The 19,794-nt window shown below is 28.0% G+C and overlaps 2 protein-coding genes across 2 annotated transcripts in view; one reads left to right on the top strand and one right to left on the bottom strand.

Annotated features, from left to right (window-relative positions):
* Nucleotides 1–4,367: 4,367 nt before the first annotated feature.
* On the top strand, nucleotides 4,368–19,768 carry LOC107451052 (sialomucin core protein 24). Its single transcript, XM_043046910.2, has 4 exons — nucleotides 4,368–4,574; nucleotides 8,277–8,345; nucleotides 12,392–12,466; nucleotides 17,854–19,768. Exons 1-4 carry the CDS (start codon nucleotides 4,499–4,501, stop codon nucleotides 18,123–18,125), a joined length of 492 nt encoding a protein of 163 aa, XP_042902844.1. The 5' UTR covers nucleotides 4,368–4,498; the 3' UTR covers nucleotides 18,126–19,768.
* Nucleotides 16,780–19,794, bottom strand: part of LOC107451045 (galactose-3-O-sulfotransferase 2) — a 45,739-nt gene continuing 42,724 nt past the window's right edge. The window contains exon 3 of the mRNA XM_016067017.3: nucleotides 16,780–19,390. Within this exon, the coding sequence (XP_015922503.1) occupies nucleotides 18,584–19,390 (807 nt within the window). The 3' untranslated portion in view covers nucleotides 16,780–18,583. The remainder of the gene's footprint in view (nucleotides 19,391–19,794) is intronic.

Below are 19,794 nucleotides of genomic sequence, written 5' to 3'. Positions count from 1 at the left end.
ATCCGGTACTTTTTCGATTTTAATTAATTTTTGTTCGCAGACACTGAACTGGGATCTGGAATATAATTGTTTTATGCGGCCGTTTCTTGTGCCCAATTGGAAAAATTCTTCTTCGGTAATTTTTATGATGATAGCTGAAATAGATGTGGCATCACCTTTTCCTCTGTCAACTTCAGGCACTGGGATACGGACGGTAAACCCCACAGAGGCTTCAGAATGAGATTTATCTAACATTAATTTCTTCTTTTTCGCTTGAACTTCTAAACATTTGTCACGCGAGATATATGATATAGATTATTTTACACTTTAACGGGCTTCAGATCGTTATTCCATGAAATAACTAGTTAAACCATGAAATACAAGAGAGTTTTACACTTTAACGGACACGATCAGTTATTTCATGGAATAACTAGGTATTCTATAAAATAACAGATTTCATACTTTAACGGTAACATATATATATATTTCACCGTATACCTCCTCTGACACTATCCCTATGGCACCATCAAAATGATGCACCAATCTTAGATTCCCAAAAGGAAGTTTTCACTTTTTAATCCAATCATTGTTTATTTTCCGTCTCTGTCCTTATCACAAAACACGAAAGAGGTGGAGGGGGCACCTAAGAAACTATATCAGGCAGACAGGATTTCCGAGTGTATTGAAGTTCAGTAATGATCTATCTTAGTAAATATTTTTAGAACCCTTATCAAAAAAAGAAGAAAAAAATATACACATTCAAGGTCACAAAATAGAATTTAAGCTAGGAAAAACAAATGCTCTACTGAGGGTTGGCGGGGGGAGGGGCTGAAAATATCAAAATCTGTTAGATTGCTGGAAAGAAGAAGTGAAGAGTAGAAGAGATGAACAAAGAAGCCAAAGAAACAGAGAAGAAGAGAAGCACCCCAAATTTTAGCAAGCAATCCAACTGGTTTTGATCTTTTTCATTCCTCTTTCATCATTCAAGATTCCATTCTCTTCAGGAGCGTTCCTATTAATAGTCGATTCCTATCAATAGTTCTTTAAGATCTATTCCGTTATTCCTATCAATTAAAAGTAAGAGATTTACAAATTATGAAACTAGATTTTAAAAAATTGTGTTCTATATTGATAATAACTTTTTAAAAAAACTGAATTAATAAATAAAGTTGGTTTTTATTATAAAATGAAAGATATTTATTTTAATATTTATTTTTAATACTGTAGTTGTTTTCTGTTCCACAGCATGCACATTAATTGTTAGAGGCAGTTCCTGACTAGGAAGAACGTTTAAAGTTCGCGGTGGACCGTTCCGTTTGGGNTTTTTTAATACTGTAGTTGTTTTCTGTTTCACAGCATGCACATTAATTCTTAGAGGCAGTTCCTGACTAGGAAGAGCGTTTAAAGTTCGCGGTGGACCGTACCGTTTGGGGATTATTTTTTTGGAAAAATGGGGCCGCTCTAGATATAAATATAATTGCGGTTACCACATAAAATAATAATGGTCTTATAAAATCGAAATATAAGTTTCTAAAAAAGCATATCAATTTCACACGCATTAAAAAAAAAATATTTTCCCAGCTGTAAGCAAATTCTTCACAGCAGTATAAAAAATACGTCATACGGACAATCGACAAAATTAGGATAGAAATTGCTATCAACACAACAAATTGGGTTTTGCTCAAACATCGTTAAAAGCATTATAAAACTTCAAACAAGATAAAAAAATAAATAAATAAATAAAGTTTTTCAAGTTTACGAATGATGCGGCCATTTTGCTACGTAGTTTGTTTCCATTTTTGATTTCAATACATCAGGTATTTCATACCTTACATTTTGAAATTATCTTGATCCGTTTTGCAATTTTTTTTTTTTTTGCATAAAATTGAGTTATGAAATTCAAGTTTATATTTTATGGGATTTATTGCACCTTTTTTTATTACTTATATTTTCTAATTTTATAATGGCTTGAGCAATGTTGAGGCTGAATTAGTATCAATATTCATTTTTGAAACTCCCGAGTCGTTTTTGGACTATTGGTCGATTTAGAAGTCATTGTAACTAGCTGAGAAAAATCATTGTGGAAAAGTTTCAAATTAGTATTTAGAATAACTTTCATTATTAAAATTTCGTAAAAAAAATTTTTTTTTAAAAACTGACTTAGATGAAAACAAAAATTTTTTTTTCTAATAAATTGATAAGAATTAATAAAAATCCAAGAATTCTCATCATTTTTTGGAATTTAATTTCATAATTTATTTTAAGAATTATAGCTACACATTATTCTTTTTAAATATATTAACAATATTTTAAATACATAAAATTTTTTACACAGAAATTACTAGACCAATGAGTGAATTTTTCACATTGTCTACCAGAGGGTAATGCAACTGATCTTAGACCCCCAAAAAGTAACCAGCTGACTCTGAATTATAGAGCTGCCCTGCACTATGGGTCCCGTAGTGGACTAATCGCGAAGACTTGGTTCCCAGCAGATCACCAAAGTCAAGCATCACTGGCTGCGGTCAGTGTGTAGGTGGGTGATCATCTGGATCAGTCTGCGTAGAGACCGAGGGTGGGCGGTATTGGTCCTCATTAAACTGTTCTACCGTAAACTGCTCGACTTCACGTACAGGTTGGGTTACTGAAGCGGGGGTGCCATCCCCTCTGTAGAGGATCAGAATTGTGATGGCATGTCATCGGATCATCCTCAGGGATATTTCCCAGACCGTCGCCAATAACCCATTGCGCAGTTCTAGAGCGACTTAAATGAACTACAACAACAGCAATACAATATGCCCTGCACAGTGCGCTATTGGCGACGATCTGGGAAACATCATTGGAGGATGATCCGAAAACGTGCCATCGTAATTTCAATCATCTGCAGTGGAGATGATTCCCCTGCTTTGGTAACCTGACGACCTGCGTGCGAAGTCAAGCACTTTACGCAGGCGGATAAAAGTGGTCACCCACCTGCTTACAGCCACTGTCAGTGATGCTTGACTTCTGTGTTCTGTTGTTGTTGTTCATTTATGTTGTTCTTGTTGTTCATTTACGTTGCACTGGAGCTACACAATGGACTATTGGCGACGGTCTGGGAAACTTCATTGGAGGATGATCCGAAGACATGCCATCGTAATTTCAATCCTCTGCAGTGGAGATGGTTCCCCTGCTTTGGTAACCTGACGACCTGCGTGCGAAGTCAAGCACTTTACGCAGGCGGATAAAAGTGGTCACCCACCTGCTTACAGCCACAGTCAGTGATGCTTGAGTTCTGTGTTCTGTTGTTCATTTATGTTGTTGTTGTTGTTCATTTTCGTCGCACTGGAGCTACACAATGGACTATTGGCGACGGTCTGGGAAACATTCCTGAGGATGATCCAAAGACATGCCATCACAATTTTGATCCTCTGCAGATGGGATGGCACCCTCGCTTTGGTAGCCCGACAACCTACACGCGAAGTCGAGCACTTTACGGTAGCACAGTTTAACGAGGACCAATACCGCACCTCCTCGGTCCCTATACAGACTGATCTAAGTGGTCACCCACCCTGCACACTGACCGCAGCCAGTGATGCTTGACTTCGGTGATCTGCTGGGAACCATGTCTTAACGATCAGTCCACTGCGGGACGACTTCTGTGTTCTACTGGGAACCGTGTCTTTACGATCAGTCCGCTGCGTGACTATCTATCGAATAAAAGATAATATCAATAAACTTGAACAATGTATCTCACTGCATGTGGTTCAGGCATCTCCGATCACCCTCGAATGAAGATGAGAACCTGATTGGTGAAACATTTTTCCAGTGGCGGATCCATAGTCATAGGGGTCATGACCCCCCCCCCCAAATTGAAAAAATAAAATAAAAATAATAATTTTTTAATAATTTATAAAAGAAATAAAATATTTTAAAAATTATTTAAGGGTCATATATACCTTGGTAGGTCGGGAAAATCGATTTTTTTTTTACCAACGCCAAGGCTAAGATTTGCCAAAATTTCTAAAAAACGCATCATATTTATTATTTAAAGATGTTGAATACTTGAATTATTTAAGTATTGTTCTACCGTTCATTATGAAAAAAATAAATGAGAAGACTAGCATTAAAAACCCCAGTTTCTTTTTTTTTTTAAATATTTAAAAAAAAATTTTCTTAATAAAAATAATTAATTGCGGGGGGGGGATGAGTCTATGACCCCCCCACCCCCAGGAATAATTTCTGGATCCACCCCTGCATTTTTCTCGTGTGACACTCACCAATCAGATTCTCTTTTTCCCTTAACGTTGATCAGAGATGCGGCAATTGCATGCAGTGAAAATGCTCTTTAAAGTAGCATTTAACTTTGGTTTGTTTATAGCATTCAATATTAAAATTAGTATATCTGTGTTTGGCAATGCATCCATTTTAAATGACATAAGGGGGGAAAAGCCTGAAACGAAAACAAAAGTGGTTATCGAATGTAAATAATGCGATGGGATTTCATTTTCAAATTCTTGTCTGAGAAAAAGTATTAAATATGAAAATGATTTCATTTCCTTCTCGAATTTCATTACTGTTTTGGCTTGGCCTTTGTTCGATAAGTATAGTTGCTGGTACGTTTTATTTTATCTAAATTTGGTTGTTTTGTTTTTGTCTGTGTCCTATCTTATACATATATCGCGATACGCAATCCATTATTTTATATATATTTGGATATATTTTATTGTTGTATGATGATTGAAATATTCATGAAATCTACTTAATGTTTAAAGATTTCCTATTAATTGGGAACATATTTTTTGTTGCACTTAATTATGAAAAATCTGATGAATTTCTGGAGTTTTTTTATTTTTTTTTTAAACACTAGTACTGTTATTTGCATTTTTCAATTTTTTTTGTGAGATAACCGTTATATTACAAAGGTTTATGCTTCTGTTTTGAAGAACGGTCATTCATAATAATCAGAATTATAAAATCACTGGAAAAAAAGTATGTATTAATTTATGTTTGTGCAGGGTTCATATTGCTTTTAAGAAAAGAAAACAAAACGGTACAAATTTTGCAGCTTTCTTAATCTCTTAGAGCAAACAAACACATATATTTACCACAATTAATTTAAAAAACATGCATTTTAGCATAAATTTTAGTTTGTGTGATGTTATTTAGTTATTAAACAATACAAATCAGGAAATGTTAGTTATTTTATTTATAATTTTACTGGGGATATTTCCGTATCGTCATTTGTTGTGGCTACTACAATCGCCAAGGTGCCAAATAGATTTTAAGCTTGCAATTTGTTTTTCTAGAAAAAAATATGTAGATGTTTGCCTGGGGGTGGTTACGAGTTATACCTTTCAAGTTAGTTCCTTTATGCATTTTTTTTTAGTTTCTCCCGGGCTGCTGTCAGGAAGTTGCCAAGATTTGGCGATTATTCTGCCACTGATCACGATATGGAAATCTCTTCATTTCGCTCTCACTTTTTTACTTTTCCAAAGAGTGATATTTCCATTTTGTAGTTTAGTATGCCAACTATAATCCCTGAGGCACCAAATTGATTTTAAACTTGTATTATTTTCATTAATTATTTTTGCTAGAAACTTGTAGGGGGTAGCTAGCAGTTGTAGCTTTTTGAGTTAGTCTCATTGTGAGATTTTTTTTTAAAGCTTTGCATGGGCTGCTGCCCAGAAATTTACAGTATTTCTGTTTTAACTTTTATAGTTGCCAATGCTTGACGATTGTTCTGACACAAATCACAATTCAGAAATCTTCTCTATTGTATGAATCCCCCTCGTATCTTGCAGTTCTTGCGAATCATGAATTTCTTTTTAGAGCATGCCATGTTTAACATGGCATAAGTACTGATACATTTGAAATATTAAATAATTTTAAATTCTTGCATTTTTTTTATTCAAATCTTTTTGTGTTTATCAATTTGGTTAAAATGATCTTTGAAATATGACACGGTGTGATAATTTATTACCAAAACTATATTGATGTGTTTTTATTATTAAATAGTAATTCGAAAAGATGATACCATTTTTTTAAATCAAAATATTGGATTATTTAGATTTCTTATAAAATAATTAATAAATAAATGTTTTTCTTGGCATGAAAAGTTTTAAAAAGAAACTTCTTTTTAAATGATTCAAGCTTTTTGGGTTAACTTTTTAATGCTCTGTTTAGCACATTTGATGATGGAATAATAAATTAATTACTTAACTTTACAAATGTACATTTGGAATGTTTTTAAATGAGTGTTTGGCTGTTTTTCATTTATATTTATTAATATCAGTTTCTCCTTTAAAAGTGTTTTATTTACTACACTGTATTGAGTGAGTAAAAGTTTTTCTTAAAGTTCCTAACGTAATAAATAATATGTCTTAAATATCAGTTATTGTTTTAAGCATTTCTTGGAACTGTTTTCTTCGAGAGTTTATTTGAATCAAAAAGAAAAAATAAAATACATGTAATATCTTGTTGTATGTTAGGATTTCCATAGAAGTTAAAGCTTCACAATTTTATTAAGGCAGACTCTTAAAGGCAGTATTGCATTTATTTTCCCTTTTGATGTGGTTTTCATGGTATCATTATAAACAAATTTATTACAACAAAATATGTTATTTTATTGAATAATATTTTTATTAGAAAAACTGTTCTTTGAGCAGAAAATTTGAAAAATATAAAATATTTCATTTTTTTTTCTCTCTAATTTTGTTTATTGAACTTTTGTTTTTAAATAAAATATAGTATATCAATGCTTTATTTTATGGTGTTAATTATTGTTTAGTACTCTTTTAAAAATTACATTTATGCAAATTTAAATAATTACATTTGTTATATAGTTCTAATACAAATTAAAAAATTGAACAGTGCACCAAAGAAAAAAAAAAAAGGAACCACCGTGGATAACTTTTGATTTAATGATCGGATCTTCACATCCTAGGACTAAATCTTTAAGGTTCTAGGAGTGACCTAATATGCTAATTACTTAGTGCAGGCGATATTTTAAGTTACGAAATCAAATGTAAAAACATACTTTCTCTGAATAAGCGTACCTTTTTTTCCCGATGAATTCTTAATTTAAACGCTATTCTTAATATAAATGTTGAACTTTGTTGTATGGTCTGCTTAAGTTTCCAAGAAAATTTTTCAAGTCTAGCAGAGTATTAATAAAAGAGAAGAATAAATAGTAGAAATTTCAAGTTTATAAGAGATAAATATTCAAATTTTGAAAAGATCTAAAATGTAAAAAATTTTTTAGATGTAAATTATTTAAAACACAATTCTGAATATCGTTACCCATAAAAAAAGAAACATTTAAAATCAAAGTAATACTATTACATTGATAGTGCCAGTAAATCATGAAAAATACCGTCTAAAACAGAAGGGAAAAAAAATTTCGATATTAGTATTCCTGTTATAGCATTTAGAAATAATCAAGCTTTAGGCAGAGTTAAAAGTCAGTTAAACATTATCCAAATTAGTTCTAGCTCTCAACAATTGTCTACATTAATCACATTGATGAAACAACAAAGGAAGCAATTATAAGATCTTTTAGAAACGATTGTATATTAAGTAAATCTCCTACTTCTAATCCTAATAAATTACTTTATTTTACTAAATAAAGCTGAAAAAACAACGATATAAAATAAAAGTATCTTCTTTGTATTTAAAAAGTATTTAAGATCTACCCTCAGATTAATATCTTATTTGATGTCAAGGAATAAATTGAATGATCAAATTTCATAGATATTCCAGGTTTATGTCAGTTCGCAATACATTAAAAACTTATCGTAATATCTTAAATATTTAAATTTTATTACACATCGTAACATTTTATAGAGTATTAATGAAATACGTATTTTTTAAGATTACGAATACTGTGATTCCTTTTTTTCTGACTTTTATGTGTGTGTAAAACTCCCAAATATAATATTTTCATATTTAGTAACTTTTGATCTAGATATTTTCTATTTCAAAAGATTTAACAGTGGGAGTCGCAACAAAGTAATTTTAAGTCTGATTTTTTTACAAATCTTGTTTGAATTAACTCATTCACATCATTAGAGAATTAATACAATATTAACTCAAGCTTAAATTTACAAAAGAAAAAAACAGAATATTTCTTAGTTAGGTTGAACTATCACTTTATGTTATAGTTTTAAGTTTATATTTTTTATTTCACAATTTCATTTGCTTCATTTTATTTATAATTAGGTGGTTCAAAAGTATAAAATAAATGCAGTTAATTTTTTGTTTTCAAATCCACTATTTTATTATTATTGTTTTTTTAATAATGTTAAATATTTTCTTAGGTGAAACAACTTGTAGTAATGAGACTTGTAATGACTGTGTAGATAATAAAGCTGCTGTATATTGTTTAAGTAAGTATTTATTGCTAAGAGAATGTTCATTTTCTTGTTTTATCATCTATTGCTATTTTTAATTTGTGTGGATGTTCTTTTATTAACTTCAATATTTTTAAATTTACTGTTGCTTTATTTTTTTAACTTAAAAATGACTATATTTTTATAATCTATAATATACTGTAGATGCTTTCTCTCCTTCAAAATATGCATTTTTTGTGTAGTGTTATACACTTTTAATAATGTCCAATGTCAATCCATAAATATAACACATTTTGATATAATATATTTGTTTCAGTACTCTTGAAATGAATTTTTATTATAGTTCTTTAAAGATAATTTGTTATAATATTTGGAAAATATGAATACTCTGCTAAGGGTAAAACTTCAAGATGCTATATTGACTAGATATCAATGTTACATTAAAGAAAGTTACCCTAAATGTTTTAATCATCAAAATTATTTTCCTTCCACAATCTTTTACTATAGGATAAAAGGATTTAAGGAATTTTATATTTCCAAAAAGATACACACACAATATTTGAAAATTTAGCTGTTGAGAACTGGCTTTCATAAAGCCCTTTAAAATAACTGCATGTGTTCAGAAATTATGGCTCATAACTGTTTATATGAAACCAAGAAATCAAATATTTTCTGATAGTTCAATATAGCTTGAACAAAAGATTTTTTTTTTTTTTTTAAAGAATCTTTGGCAGAATTGTATTGCAAAGAAGTACACTTTTTTGAAAATCTAAACTGTATTGCCATTAAAATAAATTGTGATCAAAGAAAAAAAAATCCTTAATTTAATAACTAGTACATTCTACCCAAGAAAAAATGAAGTTGTAAAATTGCATTAAGTTTGATACATTTAGTTTTTGAGAACTTATGTTCAGTAATTTTAAATATAGTTATGAGGAATTTTTCTTTCTTTTCTATTTATGATCAAAGAACAGTTTAGTCCAATAAGAAGAGTCTTCAAAAGTTCTCTCCCAGAGTATTATTCCGATAGACTAAGATTTTAGTTAGAATATTCTTAGCATATTGTACTATCATGTTTATATATGTGTGTATATATGAATTTTAACCCATGTAAACTCTTTGAGTTTCTGACCATGGGAATGTTGTCTTGAACCTAGCTGCATAATGTGTCCTGCTAAATAAATCCAGAATCATCACTAAAATGATCTTGGTTGTGTACTTTTAGAAATGAGATTTGTGCATAAAGCATAGAATAACATAAGTCAACTGAAATTTCCTTTGCAAGATATAACTAAAATTTATACATTTATAATATAAAAGATGAAATTAAATAGGATTGTTGGCTAAACTATTGTGTTGGTTAATTTAAACCAGTCATTAGCAAAACTCCATAAAAGCAAACCCAAAAAAATTTTTTTTTTCTTTTGATGGCCAACATAATGTATTTAAGTTTTTAAAAAAGTGAATTCAACTACTATAACATGGATTTAAAGTCGCCTCTTACAGCTTCTGTTCTTATATTCCCTACTAATGCAAAATTAGACAGCATATTAGTGTTGAAAATTGTTGTTTAAAATTATAAAGGTGCTCAGGTAGCACTGTCAGTTAAGGAGTCACTCGCATAGTTAGTTGGAGTGCTGGAGGTAGTGAGTTTGATCCTAAACAATCTGCGGGTATATGCAGTAAGGTGCACGTTAAATCTTTTTGGTTGAAAGTCTTCTTGTTGGCTGGGGTGTGGAAGTTCGGAGAGAGGGAAGTTGTCAAAATTATGTGGCTTTCCTACCATGGCTGTTAAAAGATGAAGCACTAAAGATGGGGCTTGGTGCTTGGCTATAGTTGGTGTGATGTGTATGTGTTTAGAATAATAAATATTCTATAACCTCATAATTGTTTAAAAATATCAGAATTTTTTTTAAAAATCTAATAGTCTTTAAATTTGTCTGTGCAAAAAACTTCAGCTCGATTAGCAAGCAAGAATTCATGTGCTTTTCTTTAAGATATACCTTTTTCCACCAATAATTCTTTGCTATAAAGTTTTTCAGTTGTTTTGTAAGTGTAACAATTTGTTTATTATTGCTATTTCATTATTATTTTATTCTTTACTTGTTGCAATAATTTCACAATCAAGGATGAAAAGTTTCTTTTACAGTGAAAAAAACTGTCCCTATAGAAATAGAAGTAAAACCAAATATTTTTAAAAAGGAAATATTAAATAATTATTAAAGGAATTTTTTAATATTTTATTATTGTGATCTAGTTTAATTAATTTGTTAAATGGTTTTTAGAATTTATTGCACCTTTAGTATCTTTAAATGTTTTACATGAGGAAGATGGATTAGTAAAATTTTTAATTAGCAATGCAAAGAACTTTTAAAATATAGTAATCACATTATATATTGTATTATACTATAAATCACATGCATGCTATTCACAATTATTAGTAGCATACTAATTTTCATAAACAAGTGCTGTTAAGCATGAATGCTTAAAAATTCCACAGTGTTAAAGTCCAAATACCTATAACCACATACTTATAACAAGTAAGTTAATTATGATTTATATAATAAACTTACGAATTTTTACTAATATTTTATTTGTAAATTAATGAATTTTTATTTTCAGATAAATGATTAATGATATAAGGTTTCTAAAACATGAACTAAAAATCTTGAATAATTCATGAGTATTTTAAGATATAATTTCATTTAAATCGTATTATTGATTTTAAAAATCAAAACTTTTACATTTTCAAGGGTGTAACAGGTTATAGGAAAGTTTTTTTCTTCACATTATGTTAACTTTATATCGTTTTGATTAGAATTTACTAACATTATAACTTTAGGGGAAAAAATGAGTTCTTGTTCTGTTGTGAAATAATATCGGGCTTTAAAATAAAGATGAATATCGTGATTTTTTAAAAGAATTAATTAAAAACAAAATTAGTGTCTGAAATTTCAATTATATTGTTTTTCAGAATTATTTATCTGAAATTATATTGATAAAAAATTGCAATGAAAATTTATCCAATTGAAAAAAATGTTAAATAAAAACATAATATTGTATTTATATGCATTTTCAATTAATATGTATTATTTTACTAAGTTATAATTCCATCTTAAATAGAATATTCAGTAAATTTAAAATTAAGCAAGCATACATAATTTATCCAGATATAAGTGTCCATATTTTTTTAAGAAAATTAGGATAACATAAATTCAAATTCTAAACTAATTGTTATAGGTTATAAAGATTTTAAAATTCTATATAAAACTGAAATGTATAGTAAGAAAATAGTTAATTGTAAAACAAATGTAATTTCTTTCTTCCTTTTAAAACATTAAATTTAAAGAAATTGCATTATTTAGTAATTTTTACTTTCTTTCATTTCATCAAATTTCTTCTGGTTTATTCCTCCTGGAAAAATAAGTTTCTTAGAGATTAAATCCCAACCCTGATAATGGACACACTAGATTTTTGCTAAGCAATCCAACTGTCAGCTTTTCATTTTTTTAAATGCAATTTTTTATGTTATTTCAAATTATCTTTAATGTTAATGTTATTTTAAATTATCTTTGTAATTTAAAGACAATTTTTTTTTTGAAAAGTAATAAGATAAGAATATTTTGAATTAATACTATATGTTATGATTTAAAAGGGAAAATCAAATATTGGACCCAGTGTTAACTGAATTCTGTTGATGATAATCTTGCATATTTATTATCAACAATCTTTATAAACTTTGGAAAAAAAGTATAATTTGTAAAATGAATTTTCTAAAATGTGTGACAATACTTAATTTTCATAGTTCATAGTTAATTTTCATGAAAGTGTTGTTTTTATAAAATTAATCTATTATTGAAGCTATTGGATTTTACTAAAAATCTAAATAAAGAATAATATAGATAAACTTATGAAAAAAATTTTTTTTTCTTATTTAAAATGACTTATTACAATACTGCATAGTTAATTAGTAAGTTCAATGGATTCTAAGATTTTGTTTAAAAAAAACTCAATTTATGCTAAGGAATTGAATGTTTTAAGTGTAATTTTTCTTTTGTTTTGAAATGTTATTTATTTGACAGGCAATAAATGCTGTTATGCGAAAAATAAAACTGAAGATTGTAAAGCAGAAGATATAATATACAACTCAAGTAACTGTAAGTTTTCTTTTTTTTTTTTTTTTAATAAAATGCTTAAAAATTTTGCAAAAATATTTAGTTCTTTTAAAGTTTTCATTTGTAACCTAACTTGTAAAAGTTCAAAACCATGTTTGCCCTTTTCAGTTGAAAAAATTACAAGCATAGGTTTTAAATAAAGGTATTTTGAAGAAACCTGAACATTTTGCATCACATTTTTTAGTTTCAAAATTTGTTCATTTTAGTTTTATCATAATTCTAACATTAAAAAAGGAAATTTGTTAATCAGGGCAACATAAAAAGGAAATTATGTGATAAGTTATTGGGTGGCTTTAAATTGCCACTCACATAATGGGACAAATCAATTTAATGGAATGTTTATTCAAATTAATTGATTACTGGGCAAAACCAAAGCTGTAGTTGGAAAAAAAATATTTGGGGGAACTCACCTTTTTATAGGGTATATGTCATAGTTGACTGAGCTTTGATAGGCCGAAAACGACCAATTTAAATTACTCTGCTAGTTATCATTAAGAAAAGCAGACTTCTATTTTTTTAAAAAAGGGGGTTTACTGCCAACTAGCATAATTTTTATCTTTGGTGTATTCATCATAAAAGCTTATTGATATAAAATAATTACATAATGTAATAAAATATCTAAATTTCAATTAAATGTAACTGACTGAGTACACAATTCTTCATTAGCACTTAAAAAGCATTATGTACCTATTTTACTAAACATATTGCTTTGATATGAAGAAGATAAAAAATATATATATGCATGTACGCAAAAAGGGATACAGATTTGTTTTGTTAGAGTATAACAGTAAGAGAACTTCACATTTGTAATAACTTATGTTACATACTTCAAAAGTGTCTTTATTCTAATAAAGAGTGGGTGAACTAAATGAACCCCTCTTTTTTTTCTTGCTTGAACATAATTATTTGCTCTTATCTTGGTTTTTTTGCTTACCAGATTATAAAATATGTAAAAAAAGAGTTGGAACAGAGTTAGATTTAAGAAGAAAAAAAATCACATTTAATATTTAAAGTTTTACAAACCTCATGAAATTAATTAACAGCAACTTTATATAAAGATTTTATTCTCATTAAATGTTGGTAGATGCAATGTAAATATTTACTTTGGTTACTTAACTTTTAAACTACTTAAAAATTTTTAAGCACTATTATCATTTTTGAAATTATATTTTTTTAACATGACTATTCTCATTGTGCCAGTTTACAGTGGAGCATAAAAATTTTAATAATCAGATTTGAAAGATCACTTGCACTTTCAAATCTGATTAGTAAAATTAGCACTTCTATCAGAGTAAAAAAATTTTTTTTACCCAGAACCAAGTGAAATTTTATTTCACTTCCTAAAAAAAATAATAAACGACTAAATAAAAAAAAAATAAAAATGAAAAGAGAAATAATTGGTCTGAAATTTTTTCAAACATTTATTTATTTTTTACTACAGGAAACCAAATATTTCGGGGAATGATGTCCCCCCCACAACTGCAGCGCTGGGCAAAACTATATAATGATTTCGACAGTATATGTTAATTTTACATTGTATTTTGCATTTCTTAGTGATCACTGGTTTTGATTTAATACAATTCATATGAGTGTCACAGCTGACCAGTTTTTGAGGGGGTTAAAATTAAAGTACATAGCTAGAATAGTTCTCTAAATTTCCCATAAAAAAAATTCTAAATTTTTCTCACATCCATTAAACATCTTTTTTTATATATTTTTTAACTTGTATTTAACTTCACTAAATTTAAATCAAGGAAGATTCATGAAAATTTTCATTATTTGTCTGAAATATTGTGTGAGACATTTACGTGCACACCAATGGCATGCTATTTTTTTATTTTATTTGTTATCTGATATGCAGAAACTACAGTGTGTCACTGCTTATACCATTGCAAAGTTGTTAAAGGGAGTCTAAAAATTTTTTTATATCTTCCTATATCATTGCATTTATGTGTTGGTATAAATATTATTATTCATATCTTTAATAGCACATAAATGTAATAATTATTGAATATTATTATTACTTTTCTTGTACAAATTAAGCTAAGTTGAAACAAAAATGTGATGCAAAAAAATTCCTTTTAATACATTAATTAATATACTTGAAATATTGACTACTGTATGCCAACAAAAGATCTGCTAGAAGCTGTATTGTTAGAAAATTGCATTAATAATCTGTAACAGAAATAAAAAAAAACAATGAGTAGTAATTAAATTTTTTTTACAAGAATTGCAGATTGCTTAGAATCTTTTGCTATTTCCTGAAATAAAAGTTTATGCTTTTATTTATGAGTCATCTTTCATTTGAAATATGAAAACTAAAATAATAATTGCTTTCTGTAATAATTTCAAGGAGTCTATTTCAAAATGCCTTGAGAAGAGGAAAGCTCTCCAATATGAAAAAAAAAGTTAAAAGGCAATAAAGTGAAAATTTGTCTGCTTAAAACTATAATTTCTAGTTTAATATATTTATTATCAATTATGTATTAATATTAACATATTAGCAAATACATTTGAACCTCACGCTTAACATGAATTTTTTTTGATGTGAACTAATTTTCAATTCCCCGTCAAATTGTATATGGATGTAATACTTTAAAGTATTTTTAATGTGAAATATCTTTTAAGGTGAACTCAAATTTCAATGCCTTTGGAAAAAATTTTACTTTTAATGTGAACAGCAAATTTATTTTCCTTTCTGACAGGTAATAAAACTGATCATTTTCCGTTCAAAAGAGAATATTTTAAGAAGCTTTGTTATAGTGTTGATATTTGCAACATTACAGCAGTCAAATGAAATAGTTGTAGGAATTGAATCTGTTGAATAGGAAATTTATTATAATTTTCTTTCATGTCATGGATGTGAATGTAAATATTTTAAATCCAACTTTCCCCATAGTTTATATAGTTTAAAACAATTTTTTTAAGAGTTTGAACAAGTTTTTGGTTTTTACCTGGATGGCTATCCTGGATACGTTATTCAGAATTATTTGTAACAACGTTAAATGTTATCTATCTTTAATGCTAGTAATGACTTTCTTCATTTACAATTGACATTTTTACTCAAAAAGAAATCTGTGTTTTTATTTTTCAATTTTCTAATAAAAAGCTTTTTTTAAAAAGAACTAAATTTATTATTTTTAAAGGCTAGTATGGCTACCCATTGTATTTGTTATTTTCTAATTAAGGTTATATAATTTAGTAGTTGCATCTCTGTTTAACAGCACTCTTCTTAAGGACAGACTATTTCCCTTACTGTAAAAAAAAAAAACCTGTTTAAGGAGGGTTGTATCTCTTTCTGTTTAAGGTGTAATTTTTTAACTCTTACATTTTTTTAAAACTTTTTACATCAACAAGAAAATTTTCTGTCAGGGGATACAAGTTTGGTTGTAATGAGGTTAAGAAAGACTAGAAAGTTAATCGTTTAGAACAGAAGTTCCAAAATTGTGGGCCACAGGCAACTAAACTGGGCTATGGAAGAGCCTACTATCTTGCTGTACTATGAGACGAAAGCTTTTTGAATTTTAAGAAAGATAAATCCTATGCTTATATTAGATAAATCCTAAAAATTGAATGTTAAGAATGATTTGTGGCTAAACTGTGGAGTTTCAATACGGAATAACATATTAATTTTCTCATGGTGGACAAACAGTGTCAAAAATTCCATTAAGTTTTTTAACTTTATTACTTGTTTTTTAGTTTCCTTACAGTTCTGACCTCTAAGTGAATGCAATAAAGTTATTTTCTTTATAAAATTAATATTTTAATTCCTCTCCTACATGTTACTATTCGAGAAGACAAACTAACACTGACATATGTGTGCATTATATTTATCTATATTAAAGTCAGATATTGGATAGAAGTTCTTTGATCCTTAATATTTTTTCCATGTGATTTGTCATATGCATATAAAAATATACGTATATTTATATAAATTTGTGTGTCAGTATGTCATATTTTTTACTTGAGAGACCCACTAACTAGTAAATATACATTTTTTTCATAAAATTGGTGGTCTGCACAACTAAAAAGGTATGAAATCCCTGGTTTCTTCAGCTGTGAGGAGGATATTTTAATAACTGATTTAAAAGATTAAATTTATAAAGAGAATATAAATAATAATGATGAAAAAGAAGTAATGAAGTAATAAATGAAACACCATTTCCTTTTATGCAGATGGTTGGCTATTGGTAATTTAAAATGTAAAATAAATCACATTTAATTTTAAAGATGGCTCCTTTAAAATGCTCAAAAAAACTGGAAGAATAAGTTTTAAAATGAAACCACAAGTGGAGTAATCAGCAAATTTACTTTATTTTTCTTCTATTTTATTTTTCTATTAATGTAATTTATACATTAATAGGAAATCTAGTTTATTACACAATAATTAGTCAGTTGTAAGCATGTAAAAGTGTAAGAAAAATTTTGTAAGTTTTTTTTTCTTTACACAAATTCTGTTTAAGGACACAAGACAAATAAGTCCCCTTCAAAATTGTTAGACAGAGATTCCAACTGTATATTACTTTTCAAAATGTTAATTTACTTTTAACTGTTTGGGTGTTTTTACTTCACATTTTAAATTATTTCAAGACTTGCATGTATAGTGTGTGTTGACTAAATGTAAACAATAACAAGCTTCCTAATACCGGAATAAATTTAGAAAATTTCCTGTGTATCCTTCCGCTTATGTTATGCTTACAAGGTGATGTCTGAACTGACGTAATATTCTTGGAATTTTTTTAAAATTATAATTAGTGTTTTAGTTTACCCATAATTTTATTGCTCTTAAAAGTTTTCAGTAATTAATAAATTCTAACAGATCTTGAGCTTAAAACAAATTTAAGATTATTAATATCACAACATAAATAAAGTGTAAGGTTTGCCATGATTAGCGTGTTATCTCTTATTTGGCTATATTTGTTTATAGTATCGCCATTTGTTATTTTTTGGATAGTGTGCTTGCGGAGTCTCCCTAATTTAACTGGTGTCTGTTTCATTAAAATTTGAATTGAAAGAACACGTTACATTACAAACACTAATATAATATTATTGGATGGCACCCTTTTTCAGTCTTTGGCATCAAGATCAATCTAAGTAGTAACCCAGAAGTCTTATGCTGAATTTTAACCTCTAGCGCCATCTGTGCTTAGCTTTAAACGGTCAACCATCCATATTTGAATACAATTTTGTTAAGAATTTTATAGAAATTTTTTACGTTAATATAGTGCAGTTTCCTCTTTCTTTTAAGAACTGTTGTGTAGATTAAAATTAATCATGTTAGAAATTTAAATATAATCTTTATTATCAAAATAGTCTCATTTATGTATAAAATAATCGTTATTTACTTTGAATATGATACTTTTTTAAAGGCTCTCTTGCACCTACTAATGTAACTTCTGTCAGTCCCACAACTACAACAAAAATAATTACCACCACCACTGTGGCATCTACGACGTCAGTAACTTCATCATCTTCTGTTCCTACTGTGCCAACCAGAACTACAGTTATTCCACCAGGTCGTCATTTTGATGCCCCTAGTTTTATAGGAGGCATTGTTTTGGCTCTAGGACTTTTGGCTATTATTTATATAAGCTTTAAATTTTATAAAGCCAGAACTGAAAGAAATTATCACACTTTGTAATTAATTTGTTTTATCGTAAATTCTCAGTTAAAATCATATGTAATGTAACTTTTTTTTTTTGTATAGAAAAGTTTTAAATTTTTGTGATGTTTAGTTCCTGTATATTATATTGTGTAAAAAATATACTTTTAAACTGAAGTGTTTTTGTTATTTATAATGTTGATGTCTACCTGTTATATATTTTTTTAATCTTAGTTATTATGCATGTAATTAGGGTTAGATACTGTTTTAATTTATGAAAAATAGGCATAAATGTAATTATACTTTTGTGAGTGATTTAATCTTTAAAAGCTTTATTTTTTAAATGTATTACTAAAAATAGTTACCTATATTCTTTAAAATAAAATGTTATCTCAAGGTATTGACAGTAATATAATTTTAACATCAAGTTATAAAATATTTCATAGTAATATTTTATTAAAATATAGAGACATAATAAATTCTTCATTAATTTAGCTTTAAATCTTCCGTGCATATTTTCTTCGATATTTGAATTGGTTCATTAATAAATTTCTAGCTATAAGGAGCTCTTTATCTTTTAAAAATTTTAGATCTAAGATACGTTTCAAAGAGGTGGGACCATAATTTGGCAGAGTAGCTCCTTTTAAAATGCTATGTATAAGTTGATGTTGCCTTATTTCTGAAGTGAAGTATTTTTCAGGTTTAACTAAGTCTTCACATGTTTGATTATGGTTGTTAGATTTTAAAACATATCCTGCCACTTTGTTACTCCATACATTGTATGAAGTTAGATTTTTAGCTAAAACTTTCTTTTGAACACAGTATTCAAACCATTCATTGCGCCGCCTTTGCAATTCTTGGACTTCTAACTTTAATTGTTCTGGGCCAAATTCTTTAACTGTTGCTTGAAACCTTTTTAGAAAATGATCATATAGCATTTTATCAGCCCAATTCCATTCTTCTAAGTTCTTAGTTGCTTCTTTAGATAAACTCTTCCTGAAATTCCCTAAGCGAGCGTTTATTGTAAGGCTGACTATGTCATCTAAATCCCAGCACAAAATGTGGCGTAAAAGAATAACTGATTCATCAAAGTGTTCTGCAATCATTACGAAGTCAAAAATTTGGTCAATTTTTTGTATTGTTTTCTCTACTACTGAGCGATTATTAAAAAAGTAAGGTGATAGGCCAAAATCAAACAACATTTGATTTCTTCCCATGCCATTTGAACGCTTCTTCAATGTTGCTATAATAGATTCATTTTTGGTTCCTCTGGCATATTCTTCAATATCCATGTGATAAAAATCCTGTAAAAATAAAATTGACATGCTGTTTTAAAATTATATTATAATAAGTTTTATATATATCTGCTTAGCTTTATTTAAAAATTTAAAATTGTACTTCAATTTTTATGCATTATTAAATTTATTTGATTATAAGGTAAGCTCTTAATCTTTCAAAAGGGTTGAAATTTCGCAATAATTTTTAAAATACTTAAATGGAGATTTTCTAATATATTAATCTGACTAATATGGTCACATTAAATGCTGTACATTATTTAAAATCTTTATAAATACACATTTTAAATCTGTCTATTAAATCTTTTTTATCTTACAACATAATTTGTCATGATCTCAGTGTTTGATGTAGAAGATATTTCTATTATTAAATTATTTTTATACTTATGTGTTTAAGTCTTTATTATATAGAA

This window comes from Parasteatoda tepidariorum, chromosome X1 (assembly GCF_043381705.1).
Source record: "Parasteatoda tepidariorum isolate YZ-2023 chromosome X1, CAS_Ptep_4.0, whole genome shotgun sequence".
Lineage (NCBI taxonomy): Eukaryota > Metazoa > Arthropoda > Arachnida > Araneae > Theridiidae > Parasteatoda > Parasteatoda tepidariorum.
Note: the sequence above shows the minus strand (reverse complement) of the source record. Positions and strands in the feature narration are given on the sequence as shown.

What these genes read in the sequence shown, in the direction of transcription:
- LOC107451052 (XM_043046910.2), top strand. Translation starts at nt 4,499, where the DNA reads ATGAAAATGATTTCATTTCCTTCTCGAATTTCATTACTGTTTTGGCTT. An exon ending in AGCTGCTGTATATTGTTTAA is followed by an intron (nt 8,346 to 12,391) that starts GTAAGTATTTAT and finishes TTTATTTGACAG; the next exon opens with GCAATAAATGCTGTTATGCG. An exon ending in AATATACAACTCAAGTAACT is followed by an intron (nt 12,467 to 17,853) that starts GTAAGTTTTCTT and finishes ACTTTTTTAAAG; the next exon opens with GCTCTCTTGCACCTACTAAT.